The 26,106-nt window shown below is 34.8% G+C and overlaps 1 protein-coding gene across 1 annotated transcript in view; it reads left to right on the top strand.

Annotated features, from left to right (window-relative positions):
• The first annotated feature begins 2,481 nt into the window (after positions 1-2,481).
• Positions 2,482-26,106, top strand: part of PTPRQ (protein tyrosine phosphatase receptor type Q) — a 208,795-nt gene continuing 185,170 nt past the window's right edge. Inside the window, exons 1-9 of the mRNA XM_060113113.1 lie at positions 2,482-2,535; positions 2,886-2,997; positions 3,674-3,900; positions 4,232-4,301; positions 8,638-8,837; positions 9,989-10,238; positions 11,805-11,933; positions 14,710-14,856; positions 21,129-21,301. Of these exons, the coding sequence (XP_059969096.1) occupies positions 2,482-2,535; positions 2,886-2,997; positions 3,674-3,900; positions 4,232-4,301; positions 8,638-8,837; positions 9,989-10,238; positions 11,805-11,933; positions 14,710-14,856; positions 21,129-21,301 (1,362 nt within the window). The remainder of the gene's footprint in view (positions 2,536-2,885; positions 2,998-3,673; positions 3,901-4,231; positions 4,302-8,637; positions 8,838-9,988; positions 10,239-11,804; positions 11,934-14,709; positions 14,857-21,128; positions 21,302-26,106) is intronic.

The raw sequence follows: 26,106 nt of genomic DNA, 5'->3' as shown, positions 1-26,106 counted from the left end.
TCATAGCCCATGTTCTAGAGTAATCTTTTTAAAATTAAAAAAAAGTCAGATTGTTTTTCTGCTTAAAATTTTTCAATGTTTTCCATTGCATTTAGGGGAAAAAATCTAAAATGTTTATTGTGGCCTACATGATCATCAGACTGTTCTTTCCTAAATGATCCCACAACCCAGGCTGGTTTTCTCAGTCATTTTAAATTCTGTCCATTTCCAAGGCTTCTATTCACTTTGCTTTGAAAGGTCTTTACCAAACTGTCCTGAAGCTTCCAGGCCTTCCCTTTTTATCAGATTGGCAAATTTCCAGACAAATATATTCTTCCTCCTCTTGGTGAGACACACTTCATCCTTGGCCAAGGGTTCTTCAGTGTGTAATCTTAAGCCACAGTCTAGGAAACTACATCCTATCTCACCACCATCTCAGTAAACAGCCCTTCACTTCTGTCTTCATTTTTCTTCCAAGTCTCATCCCAGCTCTTTTTCTAGTTTCTTGCCTAAGATGTCATAAATGTTAGTTACTTTTTAGGACTCTTGAAGAGATAGTATCAGCCCTTACATAAACCAGTAAGTGTGAGTAGTGGTCAGACTTCTGTCATGTTAGACTTTTGTCCATTTTAAAGTGGGCTGGCCAGGAGAATCAAGCTCTTTTCTCTCAAGCCTGAAAATACAGAAGACATAGGTCTGTGTGCAGAATCATCCAGGAAAAATGCCAGCAGCTATGTACAACAAAGAAATTCTACCCATCGCAAACTGGGTATTTCTCTGATCTTTCACCTTAGGTTTGCAGCATTTCTAAAGAGGTATTATAAAACTGTAGTGCTCACTGAATGGACAGCTTGGAGATGATGCCAAGAGAATGTATCTTTGAGGATGTCATGTGAAAATTAATTGATCAATATTAGCTTTGGCCACTAGGGAGACAGTTGTATTATAAGCATTAAAGGAACTTTTCAGTGAACATTTTGGTACATGACTCTTCCTGAAAGGAGATAAGGAAAACCATTCTAAAAGTATATCCCCCCCCAAAAAATACTAGGAAACTGACCTGTTATCTATTTTATGCAATGTGCCCTCTCAGTTTTGTTAGGAAATGTACACTTTATTTTTTTAAATATATCGATTTCCAAATCATCTCTGGTTAAGTGGGGGGCGGGAGTGTTTAAAATGATAAATGGAGTTCAGTGACTAATTCCAGACTACTTTATTTTGGAAATAGTGTTAGATTGGATCTGTATCAGGATGTTTTTCGAATGCTTGGCTTCATAATCTCTGCCCCTCCCCATATATTGTTTGGAATCTGCACTAAAGATAAGAAGAGTACAAATCTGACTCATTGGCAATCAATCAAAGAACTTTACGTAGAAAACTCCCTTCAAGTAGGTACAGGCAGTATAAGCAAAACTTTGGAAACAGTGGAAGCAAAGGTAGAAAAAATATGGTTGAAATGGCTAGGACACTTACTACTTACTGTTCAAAAACTATCTTTTTTTCATTTCCAATATGAAATTTTGGTAGATTTTGATATTTTTTGGATATTTATTTCTGTTTGATAAATATCCAGGTAATTGGATAGTAGTTTGTACTTACTTATCTTTAAAATGATTCAGTTTTTCAATTAGAGCATAAGCTTTAAAAAAAAAAAACAATCTGGTCAACCAAAAGATTTCAGTAGGTAAGGAATATCCCAGAAATAGATATATGAATTGATATATCATTTTTGATGATTAAGCTTAGAAACTAGCTATTTTTAAAGATATACATGCCTAACACCTACATAGAGCTAGAGATAATTTAAAGGATCTGATGCTTTCTGACAATTTGGTTATTTTGAAACCTGGCCCTTAGACTATTGATTTTCCTTTTTTCTTTGAGGGTTTAGGAGAATAACTATTTTAAACCTCTGTTTTTCAATATCAGAACCGGAAAAACCTGAGAAACTTAAAGCCTTCAATATTTCTGCACATTCCTTTTCTCTGCACTGGAGCCTACCCTCTGGCCATGTGGACGGGTTTCACGTGGATCTTGTTCCTGACAGTGGCTTTGTTACTATCAGAGATCTTGGAGGTGGAGAATATCAGGTATCGTTTTCATTATCGTACTTGCCAAACTAACTTGTATTTATATTTGGTCCAAATAGGAAAGTTCTTTATGAAACTCATCCACCATGAAAGCTTACTCCTTTGAGACTTTTTAAAAGCATAAGATGAAGACAAAAACACGGATGCCGAATTGATGAGTTTAAGTTTCAGCATTAGTGGACTGTTACCTTAGTAACGTCTGTGTCTTTTTTTTAAGTCTACCCTGAACCTACAGCCAACGATCCAAGGGTTCATGAATAGTTTAACAATGAAAGGGCAGAGCTATTGAGTAATCCACGCTCATTAATTGTGCACTTGCCAGGAGGATCTGTCTTTAAATCATTAATGCAGGCAACATTTCTCTCTAGAGCCATCAATGTGATTCCACTGCCTGAAAAATGTAATAATGATGGATTTTCTTATGATTTTTCTTTTACTTTTTATTGGAACTTCAGAGACACAGGTATTTTGTACACACTCTTAAATACAAGGGCTAAGCAATGGACTGTAATTTTCTTAAGACTCTTAAATAGTTGTTTCTTTTGACAATGAACTAGGATAGATAGAAATACTGATGTAGTCTTTGATAATGCAGTATGTTTTGTTAAGTTTTTGTTATCTGTTATTTGGTAAATAGTTATGTGATATAACAAATTTATATTTTACAGTGATAGGAAACATATTGTGATATCTTAAATAGTGCAGAGTTATGTAGTGAAGTGTTACTGTATTTTATTGATTGTGATAGATTTATGGTTTTAAGTTTCTTGCTTTTCAGAATTTTAACACAATCACTTGCTTTTGGTGTTCCAGGTTGATGTTTCTAATGCTGTTCCTGGTACGCGGTATGATGTAACCATCTCTTCCATTTCTGCTACAACATACAGCTTACCTGTTAGTAGAACAGTGACAACGAATGTGACAAGTAAGTATATGTTTTCCTTTTTCTTTTTTTTTTTTTTACAAAGTATTTGGAACCATTATAAATCTGTTGGATAGAAATATTTACATTGGCGGTATGTGCATTGTATGCATGAGAACAGTTTAGTAATTAAAGCAAAATGGAAACTTAAGAAAGTGATCTGTTTAGAACCTGAGTTCTACTGGTTATCTTCCATTACTTTCAAAGAACAAAGATAATTTTTCTATACTTGTTTGTGAAATGGATCAGAAATACTGTTAATCGTAATATTTAAATAATACAAAGCCATGAAAATAAACTCACTATAGTTGCTCTGAAAGAGTTATTCAGTTTGTAAGACTGGTTCTTGTTTTCTTAGTGTTTGTGTATAAGCCTTGCATCAAGTAAGTTTTTTAAAAAAATGATTTGGCATTAAAAGTATATTTGGCATGTAGTATTTAGTAGCATTCCATTTTTTACATTCTTATAAAAGACTATTTTTGGTATTCCCCAAAGCATTTAATATTTTTTTTTTCTTGTGGTAGCAAAGCTCTAAGGAGGATAAACTTACACTTATGAGACCATTAGTCTTTGGGAACTTCAGAAGTCTACAATTTGTAGATATTTTTCTTACGTATGATTGTGAAAATACAATAGTTGTTTGACCTTATAACAACATGAATTTTTTCAAAAAAAATAGAACCAGGGCCTCCAGTCTTCCTAGCAGGGGAAAGAGTCGGATCTGCTGGGATTCTTCTGTCTTGGAATACACCACCTAATCCGAATGGAAGGATTATATCTTACATTGTAAAATATAAGGAAGTTTGTCCATGGATGCAAGCAGCGTATACACAAGTTAGAGCAAAGCCAGACAGTCTGGAAGTTCTTCTTACTAATCTTAAACCTGGAACAACATATGAAATCAAGGTAAGTATTTTGTAAATAGTTAGTATTAGAATATTCATTCCTTTTAAAAGTGAAGGAGCTTTATCCCACCAGGTCAAGCCTTTGCAGCAAGTGACTGAAGAACGATCATCTGAGTCTTGGCCTCATTGCCCATCTGGGCTTTTAAAACGTGAACAAATTTTATAATCTCTCTTTTGTGTATTTATATAATTTATTTTTCTTATTGATATTGAACCTACTGGCAGTCAGCTCTTTATCATTTATCTTCTGGACAAATCAAAGTTTTATTATTTCAGATTCTGTTTAATTAGAGAGTATAAAGCTTGAATGTAATTCTTTTGGTCTGTTCTAGGTTGCTGCTGAAAACAGTGCTGGCATTGGAGTGTTTAGTGACCCATTTCTCTTCCAAACTGCAGAAAGTGGTAATTTTCCTAAATCATTTATTCTGAATTAACTTTGTTATGAGTTTTTGTCATTGAAAATAAATAGGGATATAAACAAAATCCGGCACTAAAATGCATAAAATTTTCAACAACATGGCCATTCAGTTACTTTTAGAGTCTTCTTGGATAGTAAATTTACTCATTAAAATGTATATTGTTCTTTCTGATTATAAAAACACTAAGTGTTATCTTAGAAAACTTTGAAAAAAACAGAAATAAAAAAAAATCCTAAATGAAAGTTATCCATGGCCCTGTTATATAAAAAATGCTGTTATCCTTTTGGTCCATTTCTGGCTGATTTTTTTTTTTCCTATGAATATATGTCTTTGTGACTATATATTAGTAAAAGTAGGCTTGTGCCATTTATGCAAGTTTATAGCCTGCCTTTTCCTCTTAACATCAAATCATAAGTATTATTATGACATTAGACTTTTGGATATACAGATTATAATGGTTATCATATTATTCCATAACATGGAATACTATGGAATACTCTTTCACTAAATATCTGTAGAACTCTCTCCCCAGTTGATCCAGATCTCACTTTACCTTTCCTGACTACACCTTCTAAAATAGCCCCTATTTCCTTCTGTCCATCTTTATTTCCAACAGATTTATTTTTCTCCATTGGACAAGCCTGACATGTAACACATTTACTTGCTTACTATTTTATTGTATGTATTAGCCTAGTAGAACATAAGCTTTGTGATAAAAATAAGTTGTTATGGAATGGAGGTAATTTTATTTATTTAGTAATTCAGCTGTTTATTTATAATAGCAAACAGTCAGAACGAGTAAATAGAAAAATGGCACAAAGAATGGCATCTCCAATCAATAGCAGACATTTTCTGTGGAGCTTATACTCTAGTGGGCTAAGATAAATAAATGAGTTACTAAGTAATATAATAAATGAGTTACTAAGTAATATACTAGATTGGTGAGAAGTGCTATAAAAACAATTTCTGTAATTTTGTGCAACTATAAATGTTCTGTATAAAGATACAGATAAAGATAAAAATATCCAGTGGTTCACTGCCAAAGGGGTACATTGAAATGGGCCCTGTATATCTAGAGGGGATTATGCAATTATAATGTTAAAAGAAACATATGCCAAGCTTTATGGCCCAGTTTTTATTTGAGACCCCATCAAGAGAAGCATGTGAATACATGCTCTATGCCATAGAAAGAATTAAGAGAAAATTCTAGAGTTTATTTAAAATTAGAAATTAATGATTCATGAGGTCTTTTTCCTATTGATATTGAACCTACTGACATTCAGATTATTAGCACAACTAAAAATTGAGAAAATTATTATTTTAAATTAAATGTTCACTAGGATATAAAAGAAAAATTTATTACTTATGTTTCTAGCTTCAGGGAAATAATTGGAATAATTTTTGAATGACTTCGCAAATAGTTTATTCTTTTTTTAAAACTCTCATCTTGATACAGCTTCTGATAAAGCCTGGTACATGCAGATTATGATTTCAACTTGACAGTATTTTGAACTTTAAATATTTTATACTCTACTAACTGTCATAATTTCTGGAGTTATTTGCTCTCTTGGCAAATTATGATTGGGACAGACTAACACTCTAGGATGGCGTGAAAATAATACCGGAACAGAAGTTTCACTCTGTTTCTGACTTGCTTGTTTTCTTGGGGAAATTACATAATCACATAATCAGTCTTGCCTTATCTTTTGTTTTTTTAAAAAAATGTTAAGTGGTAAAAATACAAACCTAAATTTAGTTAGATCAGTTATGTCCAAGTTTTCCCCCAAGGACTCCTTTTTATTATTTATGCTACACAGAACTAAATTTAAGGAAAATTTCTGTGGAATAAATAAATTGCATTTATTATTATTAAACCAGAAATAATTTCTTTCTCCATGAATAAAAATACTCCTAAAGTAGAAAGTTAACCCATTATACCATACTGAGCTGATATCACATCCACAAGCACAAAAATCTCAACTTTCTTACTTCTCACACAGCATTGTTTCAGACAAATGTAGAATTTTAGCTTTAAAATATTAGAAATATCTCTTGTACCTTCATTTCTAACTTGGTGGATCCTTAGAAATATAAATGACTCTTTTAGAAGTCTCTATATTTGATTTAGAAAGGTTTTTTTTTTTCCTGGCTCAAGAAAATGTATGTTTTGTATAGTATACACTTTGAAAAGTTTTAATTAGTTTCACATACTTATATATTTACGCAAGTCACTTGTTTAGCTATGCCCTCAAAGTGTGTGGAAGACTTATCTGCAAGGTGAAGTGATTTATAAACAGAATTTTTTGGTGCTTTAGTGTCAGATCTTTACTTGGACCAAGATGGATAAATTCACTATAAAAATCAAAAGATGATGGGATTTTGGTACCTAAAATTCCAGAAGTAGAAACTAGAATATTTAAAGTAGGGGAAGACCTGTCAGCTACAGAAAAGAGCCAAAATTAGTCTTCAGACACCACGAAGTCACAAAAGGAAAACACACAGATTTTACTGAGGCAAAAATAATGTAATTTTAAGTGAATAAAAATAACCTCTTTTTCACTAAATGTTGTTTAACAGATTTAATTAATTTTTATCTAATATATCTGTGTACTTTAAAAGATTTTTTTTTTTTTTTTTTGCAATACGCGGGCCTCTCACTGTTGTGGCCTCTCCCGTTGCGGAGCACAGGCTCAGCGGCCATGGCTCACGGGCCCAGCCGCTCCGCAGCATATGGGATCCTCCCAGACCGGGGCACGAACCCGTGTCCCCTGCATCGGCAGGCGGACTCTCAACCACGGCGCCACCAGGGAAGCCCCCTAAAAGATATTTTGAAGTCATGTTTTGGAATGTAATAAAGGTTTGGTTACCTTGTAAATTCAAATTTCTCTACACTTGGGCAGTTCCTCATGATTGTTGTTAAGGCTGATTTGGAAATGTGCCAGCTTGTATGCAGTCTGTTATTGATATATATTTCAGGCATTCTTATAAAATTTGCATACTTTAGACCAATAAGAAATTTAAAACAATGATTAAGATTAATGATAAAAGCTTTGATTCTTATAATTCCATGGCATCACGTATTTAACAAACTTTGCTTTATTATATTTTATCCACTCAAAAGAAATTTTAGTGCTAAATCTTTAGTATCAGAGAGTTTTCATATTGTCACTGTCCTTTTTAAACTCTAATTCCATTGATCAGTTTCTCTTGAAGAAAAAAATTTCTATCCATTATGACATCCATTATTAATGATGAATCATCTTCCCAAATTGTTGTATTTTACTTTTTTCCATTAAAATGCAGCCGTTGTTAGGTTTCTTAATTACTGTTTAACTCATATCATTCACATATAGCTCTCTTGCCCATTCACATACAGCTCTCCTGCCCAGGACCTAACTTTCTTATATATTTTATATGGCTTCACATTTTGATATTCTTCTCTACAATGTATACCTAAACTCTGGTTATTTGATTTCTCAATACTAGGCACTTCTACTATCATTTATATTGTCTTACCCCAAACATCTTGTTTTGTTTTTATTTCTTTCAATAGTGACTGGTCATGGTTGTTCTATATTCTAAAAGACCTTGATTATTTACTCTACTTGGTCAATTTTGCATAATTAACCTTGAATTAATAAGTATCATTTTTCTTCACTCTGGCCTCATGTTTATCTTATTCCAACTAAGATAGCATATAGCTTATTATTATGCATATTATTAATAATTAATAACAAAGTATCATGAATTCTGATGAAAGTTGATTTTGAGGGTGTATGAAAGTCAAAATATAATAACCACAATCAATTGGGTGGTATCCATTTTATATTAGACACTAAATATTTACATACATTCTAGAAATGTGCTTTTTGGTGCAAATGGTTATATAATTGTTTGAATTTGCCACTTCTTCATTATCTAAGGAATTTACATAATTCTAAAGTATTTCAGAAAGTAAGATATTCATTATTCAAATTTCTATAACCACAAACAACTATTGACTGAATATTTTTTCAGACTTATTTGAAATAGTTTATTGATGGATGTATTGGCCAAATAATCCTGAAGTAAAGCTTATGTGCCTCTTAAACACAACTCTCTGGGCCCAATTTCCAGTTCTTTATTTTAGGCAAAAGTCAATTCAAAAAGTATACTCAAGTATATATTTCAAAAAGTATTACCCAAGTAGATTTTATACAATGTATTATACATTTAATTTCATATAACATGGGAAACGTAACATCCCAAAGCTATATAAATGCCATTCTAAGTTTTATAACAATGTTTTTCCTCTCCTTCAATCCCTCTCACTTCCCCAGCTCCAGGAAAAGTGGTGAATCTCACAGTCGAAGCCTTTAACTATTCAGCAGTAAGCCTGATTTGGTATTTACCTCGGCAACCAAATGGCAAAATTACCAGCTTCAAGATTAGCGTCAAACATGCCAGAAGTGGGATAGTAGTGAAAGATGTTTCAATCAGAGTAGAGGACATTTTGACCGGGAAATTGCCAGAATGTATTGTAAGTATCATGGAACATTTTCTATGTCTCAAAAATTTTAGGTAAATTACATCTTGAAGTTTTAGTAAAATTTCCATTTTACCAAAATGATTCTTAGCTATTTGATTACTTATAGTATCATATGATATACAATTGGCTATAGTCAAGGCAGAATAAGAGAAAGGTTTGAGAATTCAGCAGTGAGTTGTCAGATCACTTAGGGAGCTCTGAAAAGACTACATGATAGGCATGGCATTTGTGATAGGCCTTGGAGTAAGGATAGGTGGAGATTACGTGGAGGTAGAGGATACTTTGTAAGCCCTGAAGTAGGAAATCATAGGATATCACTGGAAAAAATATAATACTTCCATGTGACAGGAGAGGAGGGGAGGGGAATAGTCAAGGTTAAGTTTGTGGAAGTAGATTGTTTTTGTTGTGTATATCTTTAGTGAAGAATTTGTTACTACTCTAGTCATAGATGGGAAATCCCTGGAAGTACTGTAATAATGCTTTTTAAAAGTTAATTTTGGTTATCTTTGTGATATTATTGATGAGAAAACAACCAAAATTACTTTTCTTTTAAATGCTTTAAATTGTAGAAGTCACAAAATGTTTTTTTTAATTTGGATATCTAATACACATAAGCACATATACACATGTGCCCATATACACACAAACACATGTTCTATTAGCTTTGTCTTTTGAATACTGTTGCAGAAAAAATGATCATAACGGTAAGAAAGTGATGTTATGTTTGAAATTTCACAATAGGGAAAACATTTCATCTCTTTGCCTCTTGCACTTTTAACATGAATTTTAAAAATTCTTAATAATGATTTTGCTATAGTTATAGCTTTACTCAAAGCCACATGCAATCCTACTTATAAGAAAGATGAAGGTGTAAAGAATGCAGTAAATACATTCTGTTCTAAAACTGTGGACAATGGTATTGATGGTATAACTGTAGACGGTAAGTGGGTATAATTAAAATCTAGCAGATTTGTCTGTAGCTATAATGGGTAAGTGAATCTGTTAAACTCTTACCCAATCATACACATACACACACAAATTAGGAATAATATTTGTAGTATAAAGAAAAAATGAATTACCCTTATCATCGCCATCAAGTGATACCACATTATTTTCCCATTGATATTTATTTTATTCACTAGGAGAAGAATGAATCCTTTTTATGGAGTACAACCAGCCCTTCTCCAACCCTCGGGAGGGTGACGCCTCCATCACGTACCACCTACCCATCGAGCATGTTGCCCGGGAGGAAGATTAGCTCTGTGTGGAAAGAGCCTATCAGTTTTGTAGTGACACATTTGAGACCTTATACAACGTATCTTTTTGAAGTTTCTGCTGTTACAACTGAAGCAGGTTATATTGATAGTACAATTGTCAGAACACCAGAATCAGGTATAGTTTCTTTCTTTCTTTCTTTCTTTTTTTTTTGGTAGGAAAAGAAGTTAAATTATTCGTAGAATAACCTTTCATTTTTTTCATGTAGATAGTTTTGTTAAAACCTTCCTTCCCTTTCAATAACTTTTTTTGCCCTAATAACAGATAATAGGTATCCCTTCTGGAGCATCTTCAATTTCAATACTCTTTTATGATACTAACATAAGCATCTAAAATGAGAAAGGAGATTTGAGAGAAGAGACTCCTGAACTCATAGTCTTGATCCTAAGATCAGCTTTTATCATTCTGTGACCCCAGCAATTTTTCGTAATCATCCTGTCCTTCATCTTCTATAGTCATGTGTAGATGACTTCTCTCACTGATATTGCTATTGCTACCTGCAGTAGTAGAAATATCATGCGATTAACATTCAACATCAGATAAAAACAGTAGTTAAAAAATACCTACCTGTATCCTCTTTGTATTTCAGTTTCCTTTTATGAAAAATGGAGACAGTAATAGTATCTTCCTTATGGAGATGGTGTTAGTACTAAATGAGTATGATTAGATATTATTATTACTACTAAATTCTAAGAGTACATATTTCTAGGTATGGTATTTATAGATTTAATTATGATAATATGTCAGCGTCCATATATACACATATATATAGACACACATCTAAACATACTACATAATGCCATACTAAATATATAGTATCAGAAATTCAGTTGGATTGATGATTTTTAAGGCTACTGGAAATTATTACTTGTAGGGTAATTTCACTAAAGCATAGTATTTTTTTCTGATTACATAGGTGTCATTTAAGTACATGTAAATTTGAAGATTTTTCTTGAATTAAACATCTTTGAATCAGACCATTTCCTCTTCCATACTCCTTACTTCTTTTCATACAAAAAAAGAAAGAAAGAATTTCAAGAAGGTCACACAGGTGAAATTTGGTAGACAAAAACTTTGTTTTAAAAAATATTTGGAATGTTTCATTTCAATTAAAAGAAAGTTTTTTTTAATATAGAAACATCTATGAAAAAGACTTTTTAAATATTATTATTTTTATATGTTACCAATGTTACATTTGAATATAGGTTATAAATTTCCTCTCAGAACCAAATGCAGATATTGAAATAAAAAGTAAAATCACTGCCAACAGATTCTGAAGGTTGAGTTATTTCTTTGCCCCTTCTACCTGTGTACACCAGAGGGAGAGCTTTTATCAAGCCAGATGCCCAGGGCTTGTTGAATGCAATACGTATAAAGTGCTTCTAGACAATGTAACTGTACAATGAACTATATAGGAATAAAACACCCTGTTCAATCATATACAGCATTAAATAAAAATAGTAATTGTTGCAAATAAGGAGTTTATCTAGTGGTCCACCACTTATTCAAATTCTTCAATTATAGCCTATTTTTTCTTTTTGTAGGTTGAAAAAACAAACACTTTACTGTGTGACCTTTTATTTTTTCTCTGATTTTGTGCTTTATTTTGTGTATTTAATAAGGTGCTTTTAAATTTTATATATATATCTATTATTTATTCATTTTTTTCTGTAATCATTTTAGTGCCTGAAGGACCACCACAAAACTGTGTAACAGGTAACATTACAGGGAAGTCCTTTTCAGTTTCATGGGACCCACCAACTACAGTTACAGGAAAATTTAGTTACAGAGTTGAATTATATGGACCATCAGGTAAGTCTTAATCAGTTTTGTGTTTACCTTTTGGAGTAAGAATTATATAAAATGTTACTATGATCAAACTTTTAAAAAGTATTTAACTGTTTTTAAAAGACCCTATAGTTGAAGCAAACAGTAAAAAAGTAATACGGAAATGAGGCTCTTTGAACTTTTTGTTTAAAATCATAAATAAGTATAAGGAGGATAAAACATTGTCCATGTTCCATATTTCATGACAAGGAGCTGAAAGAACAAAGGATGACCCCTCAAGAAGAGAAGTATTAGAGGAGAGACATGTCTTCCCATATTTGAACAGGAGGACCTTGACTTACTCTGATTGCAAATATACGAAGAACAGTGGGCTTCGGTTATATTAAATCAGATTTCTGCTTAGAAGAAAGAAACTATTTCTAATAATTGGCTCTCTAAAAGTAATATGGGCAACTTGATAATGTAGCGAGTTCACCATCTTTCTGAGCAAGGAGGAGCTGGACATCCACTTGTCAAATATTTTAAGGGGTTCAAAAACTATATTAGTAGAAGTTGATTAAGTAAACTCTACAATTCTTTCATAATCTGCATTCTATGGTTCTATGAAATAAGTTTATTTCAGATAGTAATGAAATAACATAAACTCACATATTATCATTTATTTGGAAGAGTGGAAAAATCGACAAATGTCCAAATTATTCATTTGGGAACTTCTAGGAATCTATCATGAAACTCATGAGTAAACTTTATTTCTCATCCCTGAGTACCTTATGCTCCTAAAATTCTGAAATATTTGCAGGCCTAAAGATATGGTAGTCTGTTTTTCCCCCTCCCTCCTCAATACATAGACACACATGGGTACCCAGACATACCTTTTCTATCAGTACTATTTTACAAAATTTTGACAAAGTGCTCTTGTATCTGTGAGGCTGGTAAGTCAAGAGAATGTATTTAGTAACTATCGAATTTAGCAACCTGGAAGTCATTAGCGATCTTATCAAGAGCAGTTATGATGGAGTATGTGGGGTAAATGACTGCTTGGAGTAGACTGAAGAGAGAATGGGAGAAGAGAATTGGAATAGTGGGTAATGGACAACTCTTGAGTTCTGCTGCAAAGCGAAGCAGTGAATGGAAGTGGGTAGTGAGAGTGAGGGGTAAGCATCATCGACAGGTTTTCTTTTCAGAGGGAACAAGCAAAGCATGTTTGTTGCTGATGGGAATAAATTTAAAAAAGGATATGTTGATGATATAAGAAAGGCAGGAATTATTGGACAGATATCTTTGTGTAGGCAGAAAATGGGATCTTTTGCTCGAGTGTAGGGATTGGTTTGAGATAAGAATCCAGATGGTTTATCCATTGTAACAGGTTATAAGGCAGAGTCTGTGGGTGCAGATGCTGTACATAGAGAGTTGCGTTGGTGGGAGTATGTGGCACATGTCTTCTGAATGATTAATTTTTCCAGTTAATCAACTGGGAAGAAAAAGTGTAAATATTCACCTAGAAGAGTAGAGAGTGACTGTACTACTGAAGTTAGATAAGGTGCTGAGTACCATTTAGGGCTCTTTTGAAGTGTGGTAATGAATAAAGTGATATCAGTCAGAGTGGATGTGTGTTTTTCTCCAGTTCCCTTCAACAGGAGAGGGCTTATGTAAGGCAGTGATTATTACTGACAATGACACTGAGGCTGGATAAAGAGTAGACATCAAGTGGTGAGGAACCAAACAAAATAAAACAAAGTAGGTGGTAAGATCAATGGATTGGAGGTCCCGAAGAATTGTTGGTTCTGGCTTCTAGAGTAGTGATCAGGGGACAGGAAGTGTGGTCAGAGACAGCCGCATGAAATTGAGATAATTTTTAGGATTTGCAGTTATTGGTAATAGCCATGTCTATTATGACGGTGAGGGAGTGACTGAGATCAGGTGGAGGACTAGATTATTCAAGGGGAGCTTGAAGTAGTTTAAGGTTGATCTCTAAGGATATTGAAATCACCACAAATTAAGATGGTAGCATTGAAGAAAATGCCACTGAAGCAGGAGCTAAACCATCCAGAATGAGAGTGAGTGACCCTGGGGTCCACAGATCACTACAACATTGAGAGTCAGTGGATGTCGCTGATGGCATGAGAGCTGAAGCTGTGGGCTTTTCTAAGGAGGAGCTAGAATTGTCTAAGAGCAAAGAGGAGCAAGGAGAGCACATGCCACACCTGCCTGCCTAGTCACTTGAGGGCTGCGGGGAAAAATCAGTCACCACCATTCAGGGTGGCTGTAGGGAACAGAAGCAGTGGTCTCAGGGGAGAGCTAGGTTTCAGTTAGAGCAAGAAGTGGAAAGAACTATTCAGAGATAAAGTTGAGGATTTAAGGAATTTTGATGATGGCCCAGTTAAGAAATTTTGCTCAGAAGCTAGGCTACAGAAATTTTCTAAATATATCTTTTTATAGAAGATAGTGAGAATATTTAGCATTTTAATTGAATGAATTTGAGTATCAAACACTGTCACTGTTTTTATATTGGTAAAACCTAATGTGTTCATTTTAACTATGTCAAAAAATAACACTGTGGTTCAATAGGGCTTCATATAAAAGTAATTTTAAATACCACAAGATTTTCATTTTTTTTCCATTTTAAATAAATTGACACCAGTGTAATACTAAGCTAAATGTTTAAGATATATTCGCTTTTAAAATTGTAATAGTGAATGTTAGTGCATAGGTTAACACTTTAATTGCTCTATACTTAAATGTAAGAATGATTACACGCTTGAAGAGTAAATAATCCACAATTATCTTTTGCTTTTTGCAGGTCAGATTTTGGATAATAGCACAAAAGACCTTAAGTTTGCATTCACTAATCTAACACCATTTACAAAGTATGACGTGTATGTTGCGGCTGAAACCAGTGCAGGGATTGGACCCAAGTCAAATATTTCAGTATTCACTCCTCCAGAAGGTAAGAACACCTCCTCTAGTGTGTTAATGAGAATTGTATTGCATCGGTTAAACATTGTATTAGAAGCTATTTGGTTGATATTTACCTAATTCATGTCATTTCCTTATCAGATTACTACCTAGTACATTCTGAACATGTGTTCCTTAGAACACTAAACCCATAGCATGCTTCATAATAAGAGGGACCAAAGATCAACATTACATGCAGTATCAGCCTGCATAATTCACAATGAATAGTACTGGCAAAATCTCAAGAATACTTAAACAAATGAACACATTTAGCATGGTTTAAACCACATTATTTAATGTTGACTCTATCTTCCCACAAAATAACATTCAGAGAAATCCATGTATCCCCCAATGCCTATAACAAAGTATATTTATAGTCAAAAGGATATTCTAAGGAAGTGAGGATTTCTGGAAGGTGCATAATATAAATTTACTAGAATATACTGAAATTAATTTTTAAAGTTTCTCCTGAAGAAATTTTTTAGTTGTATATATTAAACGTCACAGTCTAAGGCGAACTGTAGTGTTTAAAAAAACGTTACCATGCCATTTCACAACCTGTTTTCTGGGCCCACACCAAACTTGCTCAATGCCTTCATTTCTATTTAGATAGTGTAATTATTTAGGAGAATACAATAACTTTTTTTACAGTCACACTAACACTTGAAAAAGTTTTCAGTTTTTGTTTGTGTGATAGCTAACGTACAGTAACTTGTGAATTAAGTACACAGTGTGCACACATGCACATGCATACACACACACACACACACACGAGGCTGGGCATACCTTCATCAGATAAATCATTCAAGTGTTTCACCATGAGAGGGCAGCAACTATTAGGGAATTTTGTACTTCTCCCCCTTTCAAAGAATAACCCTTGATAATATTTTGCTATTGAAAGAACGTAAAACTTATGTTACATCGATTTCAAATGAAAATTCTAATGTGTATACGGTTTCAATATACAGGTTAAAAAAGAGATGCACACTCATTAACAAAATGTTCTCATTTTTTCATATCAAAACTTTTTCCATTGTATTTCTATCAGAAGAGTCTTAGCATTGTATGTCTTCTCCATTAGACCTGAAATTTCTCCCACCTCCACCTAAACCTGCTCTTAAGCATTTTCAAGAAATCTAGACAGATTTATGGATGGCTGTCAAACACCACAGAGCAATCTGGCCTTCGTCATACTTAGAGCCCTTGAATTTGGTCTTTTCTCAACCAACCCAACTGACCAATTTCTGTTCTCATGTTATGCAATTAAATGAATTCAATCTTCTTTCAAGCCAGGCCGATTTTGGTGCTCCTAAACTGAATCCACAATTTAAGATCATTGTGTTATTGTCATCATTCTTGGCCTACAGCATCTGACCCAAATAGGGAAATAGATAATACATGGCCACATACAGTGCCATTTTGCTTATTTGGGATATCGTTTAAGCATTTATTTCCCTTTCTTTATATCTGTCCTTTTTATTGACAAAATAATAAGTAGAATTTTAAGGACATTGTTCAACGTATTTCACATGGGTTACTTTTCACACCAAGTTCCTTTGAATAGATGACTCTACTTGCCCTGTGTAACGGGCAGTGCCTCCTGAGTTTTATCCCACTGCCTCCTGAACTACTCACCATGTAGACCACATCCCGGTGGCTTTCAGGAGAACCCACTGGCAACAGGTGGGTTTCTCTAAGGGCAGGCGTGGCACAGTCCTTACCTCTGCATGCCTGCTTCTCCATGGAGTTCTCAGGGAGTTTCAGTGGAAGGCTGGGGCACATGCAGTGAATGTAGACTCTGACAACACTAATTAATCCTGGTCCTGCTAATTAAAACTTTGCCATAAAGGAATCTTTAGACTATATGAGAACAATCTAATAACTCATTAGAACTATATACCTTCAGTTAAAATTTACACTTTAGTTTTCGATTATTCTGTTTATTCATTAATACAACAGGGTTCTTTGTATTCTAATTAAAGTTACTCAATTTATTTTTTTCTCCATATTTAAAAGTAGTCTATAGTCTATTTAAAAAATTGATTAGGACTAGTTTTTTTTTTTTTTTTTTTTTGCGGTACGCGGGCCTCTCACTGTTGTGGCCTCTCCCGTTGCGGAGCACAGGCTCCGGACGCGCAGGCTCAGTGGTCATGGCTCACGGGCCCAGCCGCTCCGCGGCATGTGGCATCCTCCCAGACCGGGGCACGAACCCGCATCCCCTGCATCGGCAGGCGGACTCCGAACCATTGCGCCACCAGGGAAGCCCAGGACCAGTTTTAAATTAATATATTTTAAAACAACTGGGGTTCTAACAAATCTCCAGATATTCATAGAAAAATATTGAATTGATTTCTTTTTTTGTTGTTTTGCGGTACGCGAAACTCCCACTGCCGCGGCCTCCCCCGTTGTGGAGCACAGGCTTTGGACGTGCAGGCCCAGCGGCCATGGCCCACGGGCCCAGCTGCTCCGCGGCATGTGAGATCCTCCCGGACCGCGGCATGAACCCGCGTCCCCCGCATCGGCAAGCAGACCCCCAACCACTGCGCCACCAGGGAAGCCCTGAATTGATTTCTTATAGAAAATATGTGCTATCACATTTTAATGGGGCTGATTTCTCTAATACTGAGAATCATATGGTCCATGGTCTACTTTGATTATCAAAGAAAATCAACATGACGTTGTTAAAGCAGTTATCCTATGTATTTCATAATGTTTTTACATATCCGTTAATATTTTACTGAGCAGATTTCTACATAGGCATGAAGAAGAGATGGTTTTGGAAAAAAATGATAATTTAATAATCTCTAATGTTATAAAAAATCATAGTTGCCTATTCCAAAATGAGGTAATCTGCTGAATATAACATAGGCAACAGAATTTTCTTATTATTTATATCGGGATTAAAGAAAACTAAATTTTGTTGCTTCAATATCCCCTAAAACTTCTCTGCCACTAGTGTCAAATATCTTTTAAGGATGTTAACATCATTTCTTAAAAGCAAACAAAGTGTTGAAATCCATATTCACTCCCCCATAAATAGACTATGGAAGTGAAGACATTTGTCCTTAGTAGTTTCAATTTGCTATTTTCTACCAATAGTAGCAACATCTTTGTAGGGAGATCACTGAGAAACTCTGAACTTTGTGTTTTTCAGGATTCTCCGTGACTTTTATTTTTCAGTAGATTTTTGCAAAATTCACTTCTAATGGAAGTTTAATTTGCTAGATAATGGCAGACTTACTTTAATGTATTTTCTCTACCCCAATGCCATTTGTCTCCATTTCATTTTTTTCTAAGAATTTTTCATTTGCAAACTCCAAATCATTTGGAATTTATTTTTACCAATCATATGTGTACTCTGTTTCCCATTTCTTAGTAAAATTTATAGATGTATTGACTTGATAATGATTCTTAGGTCATCCCCATGGACAACACCTTCATAATTGATGCTGAACCATGAATAATTGCTTTGTGTGTTTGATTTTCTTTAGTTAATTTGGTATCAATATTAAAGAAGTTTGATCTAATCCACACTTCTCTGGTTTCCCCATAAGAATTTGTGGTGTAACATATCAAGTATCTTTCTAAAGACAAGATACAATGCTGTCTACTCCATTTCCTTTATCCCCTAATCTTTTTCTTCTTTCAGAAAAAAAAGAGACGGCCTTAGAATCATTCTTACACAAGTTTGGGGTACATTTTTAGGGTAACATAGAACCACTTTAAGCTGGATTGTAACTTTAGGCATTAGTGTCATGGGGTCATACTTACTAAATTATACTGAAAAGTATAAATCAAAACATAGAGAAACAGTGTCTGCTACTATTTTTAGGTTTGGCTAACAGAATAAGAGACAGTACATTTTAAATATACTGCTGTACTGCGTAATGTTTGGTATCCTACTACATTATTATATCACATGGGACTGACCATTTCACTTATTTTATAGTAGGCAGGGTTTAGTTATCTGATTAATCTGATCAATGTAGTTATTAAACTGGCTTTTTTCAGTTAAGATTCTACATGTGTTCAAATTAGATGGAAAAGTGCCAGGTCTCTTCTTTGATTTAGGTTATGCAATACTGAGAGTTTGTCTACATAGCGACCCCAAAATAAAATGTCAAAGAAAGGTGGAATTGGAGTTTTGCTATTTAAATAGCTGTGTTGTTCTCACACTACATGGTTAATTAGAAAGGTCCTCTACTCTTGAAAAATGTATATTGGCATATGTGATGATAGAAACATAAGCTTTAGGAACAGTGTATGTTAATGAAATAAAACGTGTAAGGGGTGACCTGTGCAAAGGATTTTATCTGCTTTATTCCTTCCTCTATCCTCAAGCGCCTAGAACAGTGACTGTATGATGAGTCTTCAGTCTGTTGAATGATGAATGAGTCAATCAGTGATTGTAGGGTTCTAGCCTAGAACTCTTCCTCAGTCTTTCAAAGGTCAAACTATTTTTCCTTCCGATTAGAACACCTTTGGGGAGATCAGTCTAAAGAGTTATCCTTCTATATAGAGATATACCAAAATGTTTTTAGAAAAGGAGATGCAAATCATTGGCAAATTATAGGTGTACCCATGTTATGTTTATTTCAGTTTTGAGCACAGGTTTTACCCATACTGGACACTGGAAATTTCTTTTTTTTTCTTTTTTTCGGTACACCGGCCTCTCACTGTTGTGGCCTCTCCCGTTGTAGAGCACAGGCTCCGGACGCGCAGGCTCAGCGGCCATGGCTCACAGGCCCAGCAGCTCCGCGGCATGTGGGATCTTCCCGGACCGGGGCACGAACCCGTGTCCCCTGCAAGCCCATGGACACTGGAAATTTGACTGCAGTAATCAGATATGCTCTTAGTCCAGAATTCATCCATCTAGCCATTAACTAGTCAACAAACATTTAGAAATATTTACATTGTTATAATCTCCAGGGAGATTTTTTTTTTTTTTACTGATTACTTCATAGAGACAAAGAAAAAAAGAACAACTCTTAATCTACTGGATAAAATGCTACATGGTTACAGGAGCTTACTACATAGTTAACTTAAGCATAATTAGGTTCATTAATTATAATAATATTTATAGGAGTTGTGACATTAATTTTCAATTCCTTTTTGTTATCTTAAAGGAAAACAGAGTCATTCTTCATTTGTATTATACCCCTAATATGTCTTTCTTCTAACTGGAATTTGGTAAACCTGTACTACTGTGAAATATCTCAGCTTAGGGAAATAGGGAAATTAGGGAAATGAATTTAATGTGTGACCACGTCCTAATCATAAAGGACAATATTTTTACATCTCATTTTCTCTTTCTTGAACCAACATATTATAAAGTCTTCTGAATTTGTTCCTAACTTTGTATAGTGATAGGAAAGTTGTAATCACACCCATTTTATAGATAGGGAAACTAAAGGTGGAGGGGTGAATTGGTTATTTATAATCATACAATGAACTATAGACAGAAAGTGGACAAGTGCCCAGAGCAGGTTTACTCTTGGTTCATTACTCCTGTGGCCCTGGGAGGTTTCCTAGAGGTTGCTCTTGGTGACATACATAGATACATACATACATTTATTCATTCATTCATTTATTTAGTGATTTTATACTTTTATACATTACAAAATGATTACCACTTGATGACTTTCTAACTAGAATTTAAGTACTTCTTGCTTTATCTTAAACCAATTGTCAGTTTTTCTCTCTTTTTCTCTCTTTTTCTTTACTATTGCAAAGAGTGAGGGCATCTGAAATTTGAGATTCACATAATTAATTTGTAAAATCAGCAGGAAAATATCAGTCAACTCTTCAAACAATTTAATATAATGAATTAAAATTTGCCTAATTGATTTTTACCAACTACATGTAATTTCATTCACGGTATTCTGGATATTATTTTTTGGTATGTTGTAACTTTTGTAAAGTCTTCAGGATTTCTACCTGGCATTCATCAGTCATAAACAACTTTCCCTGGGAAGTTATTTTTATTAATTAACTTGTTTTGAACAAATGTTGTGATTTGGGAAAATTACTCTGTGTTATTCTGTTTCTTGTGTACATTTTGAGAACAACGTGTAGAAATTTAAATATCTGTATATTTTAAATGATCAGATACAAATTTAATTATTAATTAATTAGTATATTGTTTTAGTCTATTTTCTAATAGAATTGCTTATATATCTTCAATCGTGAACTAAGAATTAAGGGAATTTTAAAAAGTTTAACAATGTATTTTTAAATTTCCCTTTTCTTATTCTCTTTTTTTAGTTCCAGGTACAGTATTTGATTTGCAAGTTGCAGAAGTAGAAGCCACAGAAATAAGCATTACTTGGAAGAAACCACGACAACCAAATGGAATCATTAACCAATATCGAGTGAAAGTGTTAGTTTCTGAGACAGGAGTAATATTGGAAAATACTTTGCTCACAGGAAAAGATGAGGTATTGCACTTTAATTTCTTATCTTGGTGAGCCCTTTCTACTTGGTTTTGGCCCTGATAACTTGGAAGATTTGCCAACATGCAAACATAAAATATTTGACAAGCTTCAAAGTACAAAATGAAGTAAATTTAGGCTATGTCGATAATCTAGCGCATCATATTTCATTTTAGGACATATATTATTAGTTAAGTGCTATTATTCTTTTTCAGCAATGAAAAATGTTAACTGAGCAATTAAGCAGGACTAAAGGTACTTCCATAAGTGAATATTATTATGGTAATTAAGTTAATGAATTGTTTGGAAACTCCTGTTATGATTTAAGTACTCCTTCTAAGGCTGTGCTTGTAATTTGGAATAGTTGCCAAAGAAAGGCACAGTAATTTTAGTAGCTGTTGTTGACAAATGATTTGACCTACTTAGGAAGCCAAATTTCTCAAAGCTGCCTCATTTAAAAACAAACAAACATTATACATTTGATTAAAGAAATCAAATAAATAAAAGAGGTGAAATCATTTCATAGATATAAAATAAGAGGACAATGTTTGCTTCTGTTCACACCGGGAGTCTTTTTTCCCCCTTTGTTTCTGTTAGGAAGCAGTGATTTTCCTTCACTGTCTTCATTCACCTCATCCAGCCAGCTGTTCACCTGTGAGTTCCCTCTAAGACTGCAGACTAGTTGTATCCAGATATTGGTGGCTCCTGGGGCTCACAAAAATTAAATATACTTGGGACCAGTGAGTGTAGCAATCTCTGTACCTTAGAGGTACTACCTGATGGTTATTCAGTAATTAGGTTCCACTCCTTTGGTCCAGAATCACTGTTTTTTCCTATCTCCACATATATTATCTATTCTGTTTCTAGTCCCAGCTCTCCTCCATTTCTGACACCTACCTGAAAGTTGACCTCACTGTGCTTAATGCATTCTGGCCACCCAGGACTTATTACTCCAAGTCGCTTGACATCTCTGGCCCAGGGTTAAATTTTAATCCAATGTTGACTCCATTCCTCTGTGCAAAAACGTTGAGTTATGATTTCTCTGATACTTTAGTTGACTACTCAGGCAAAGGGCAAGAGCTGAATCCTCTGCTTCTGCCGAGAAAGCCTTAAATTAGATGCTTCACTATTTTAGGACCGGGCGACAGGTCTCTCACTTGTAATGACATCTATTGAATGGCAAGCCACACCTCTTTTTCTCTTGAAACTAAGAGATTCTGGAACGACTTATTTGTTATTCTGCCTATATCTATATGATCTGCAGTCTCTGTGATGTAGTAGAGAGAACATGAGCTTTGGTACTGTACAGATCTGGGCTTATATCCTAATTTGGTTACTGGGCTGTACAGCAGAGAGGTTAAGTGCATGGACCTAGGAGAAAATATGCTTGGGTTTAAACCTTGGTTTTTCCCTTAGTGATGGTTTAACCTTGAGAAAGTAGGCTTGTCCTCTCTGAACTTCAGTTTCCTCTTCTCTAAGATAGGGACTCTAAGAGTCCCTATAACACAAGATTGTTAATGAAGGTTTAGTGGATTAATGTGTGTAAAGAGCTTAGAACTATACCTGGCATATGGTAAGTTTGGTGCTAAATAATTGTGACCTGTTGTGATTATTAATCATGACACTGGACCTTTCACCCTCATTGGGACTCAGTATTAGTTTCCTTAGGTCTCAATAAAAGGAGATATACTTATACTTCTCTTTATTTCTGTGATTGTATCTTTCTTCATTAGATCAGGTGCTTTATTGATATTTCTGCTTCCCCATGTGATTGGTGTTTGGGTTCACCTTTCAAGAGGTTGATATGGGGAGACATATGGCAGAGGCTCTAAATCCAAATGAACCAGGGCCCTAGACCGGGCTCTGCCCTTTTCTAGATCTATGACCTTGGTCAAGTCAACTTTTGGAGACTTGCTGCCCTTATTTTTAAAGCAGAGCTTATATACCCACCTTATATGATGATGAGTAAAGGAGATAACAGATAAAACCTCTGGCTTAGTGTATTCATTCATTATCCTCTTCCTTGACCTTGATGTAGGATAAGGACTCTTCTATTCAGTCTTCAACTTCTCAGAGTATAGCCTCCACACCCTGTCTCAAGAATTGTTTAAATCCTTGAAATCTTGTTGGAAGTCACCAGTGGCCTCCTAAGTGTCAGATAAGGTGGTGATATAGTTTTAGCTGTCCTCATCTTCCCTGTCTCCTCCAAAATCCATTCGTTTGCCTCCTACTCTCCAGCTTTCGATACAACCATTTTCTCCCTAATACTTGCTCCACTTTCATATACTGTGACTATGCAAACATTTTGGCCTTGTGCAATGAAAAATGAATAAAATAAAAAAGCTAGCTCTTTTACATTTTTCTAACTTCTTCATTATAAGGGTATTGCAGAGAGTTCTGTTTTCAGCCATGTCATTACACTTTTTTTTTGATAACCGCACAGTTTCAATCACTGTTTCCTATTTTCATGATTCTTTTGCCTTGTTTTCCATGATGACTTTTCTGACACTCTGCATCCCTAATTCAAATCATCTGTGGTGAAGTTCTGCCAGGGCTCATCACATTTGAACTCATACAACAGAACAAAACAAAACAAGCATCCTTTTTGGGATAACAGGACTTGGTTCTTGATTGGAAGGAGGAGATGAAGTTGGAATGAAGCAGAGGTACTAGACAGAAGTTCTGGGACAGTGATGGGGACCTATAAAGTTTCCCACAGGACACAAGAAGAAAGTCTGTAAAGGCAATTACTAGTTTTAGTGGTCAAGAACAAGGCCTGGAGAGAGGCTGACTTGAAACCCAGATACTAAATAACAGGCTTAGAATTCCTAACCCCTTGGACTGGGCACACCACAGATCTCTGATCTGAAGGTCATTGTCTAAGCACTTGGAAGGCTTTCATGGCATTTTTACACCCCTGATATCTCTCTTTTTGGTTAATGACACCATTATCCTCTCTTCATGAGGGCTTGAAACCTTGGAATTACCTCTGACTTTGGTTATACTTAGCATTTAATAGCCACTCAATGTTAAGGCCAGTTATTTCTGCCTCCATAGTGTGACCTTCATACCTCTATATTCCATTCCTGTGTCCCCACCCCAGCTCAGGATTGAATAGTCTCTTGCCTGGACTGTTTTTGTTAGCTTACTACGTTAGTTTTCCATTGTTGTATAACAATTTGCCACAAGCTTAAAACAAGTCACATTTATCATCTCACAGTTTCTGTGGGTCAGGAATCCAGACAGCTTAGCTTGATTCCCTACTTAGGATCTCATACAGCTGCAGTTAAGTGGCTTACTGTCCTGTGTTCTCATCTGGAGCCTTGACTGGGGAAGAATCTACTTCTAGGCTCATGTAGAATTTTGGCAGATTTCATTTCCTTTTGGTTGTAGAACTGAGGGTCTTGGATTCTTGCTGGCCCTTTGACTAGAGACTACCCTTAGCTCTAGCTCATGGGGATCCCCCACATTTTCTTGCTACAAAACTTTCCCAACGTGGCCATTTACCTCATCAAGCCAGCGAGGAGAGTCTGTATAATATAACTGTGAGAGTGACATCACATCACCTTTGCCTTATTCCATTGGTTAGATGCAAACCACAGTTCCCACCCAAGAGGAAGGGATTATACAAAAACATGAACAACAGGAGGTAGGGATAGTGGAGGGATCATGAGAGAGGCTCTCCACTGTAGTCTCTCCACTGTTTTGTGTTTCACGCGTCTATGAGAATAATCCTTCCAGATTTAAGTATATTACTTAAACTATAAAAGTAACTAAATAAAAAATGAGAATGGACTGGGAACGGGAATATGCATCTATTTAAGTAATCTAGCTTTCCTGTCGTAGCAGAAAGTCAGTTGATACTGTCTAAAGTAAGTGAGCCTTAACAGAACAGTATAAGCATGCTATCTAGTGATTTTAGAAGTAACACCATAAGAACTGAAAACAGAAATGGTTAAAGGTGTTGCTTCCAACAAATATACAAATATTGAATCATTATGTTGTACACTTGAAAGTAATATGTTATATGTCAGTTATATCTCAATTAAAATAAACGATTGATTTCAAAATCTCCACAAAAAAAAAAGTGTTGCTTCAGGAGTGTAAGACTTGCAACTGGAAAAGTACAGACAGGGAAGTATTTCCATTGTAAATCCTTCATCACCTCTTGCATTTTTAGCCATGTGCATATATCATGATGATGACACTTTAAAAAAAAGTATTAAAATATAATCATCCTATGCTAGGCTTGACCTGATCTCATCATCCTTATTGAAATTTTTTCCAGTGACCTCTCATGAGTTGTTTGTTTCTTAATAAACAGAGGTTATTTAAGCATGCTGAAATACACATAAGATTTCACTCTCGATATTTAAAAACAGATTTGAAGAAACACATTAGAAAATTTAATCTCAGTGTTTGAGGACTGTTATTTCAACTTCCAAGCTTATATATGAATGTCATCTATAACATGCCTAATAAATGATTGGGAATCCAGCCTCTGCTAAAATATTTTATCAACTCTGACAATACGGTATCAACTACTACAAAAGCAGCTCCTATTCTATAAGCTTTAAACCATGTTTCCTTATGATCTCACAGACATGCGTTTATTAGGTAACTATAAAGTTCTAGGCACTGTGATAGGTCCAGAATATACATAGATAAATAAGAAACTACCCTGTTCTTTAACTGTTTTGGGCTGAAATATTCGTCCTCTAATGTTTACCAGTTTGTCCCATCTCTCCTCTATAGACCCACACAGTAGCTTATAATGACTTTGAGTTTGGGATTTGCAACCAGGAAAATGT

This window comes from Mesoplodon densirostris, chromosome 11 (genome assembly GCF_025265405.1).
Source record: "Mesoplodon densirostris isolate mMesDen1 chromosome 11, mMesDen1 primary haplotype, whole genome shotgun sequence".
Classification (NCBI taxonomy): domain Eukaryota; kingdom Metazoa; phylum Chordata; class Mammalia; order Artiodactyla; family Ziphiidae; genus Mesoplodon; species Mesoplodon densirostris.
Note: the sequence above shows the minus strand (reverse complement) of the source record. Positions and strands in the feature narration are given on the sequence as shown.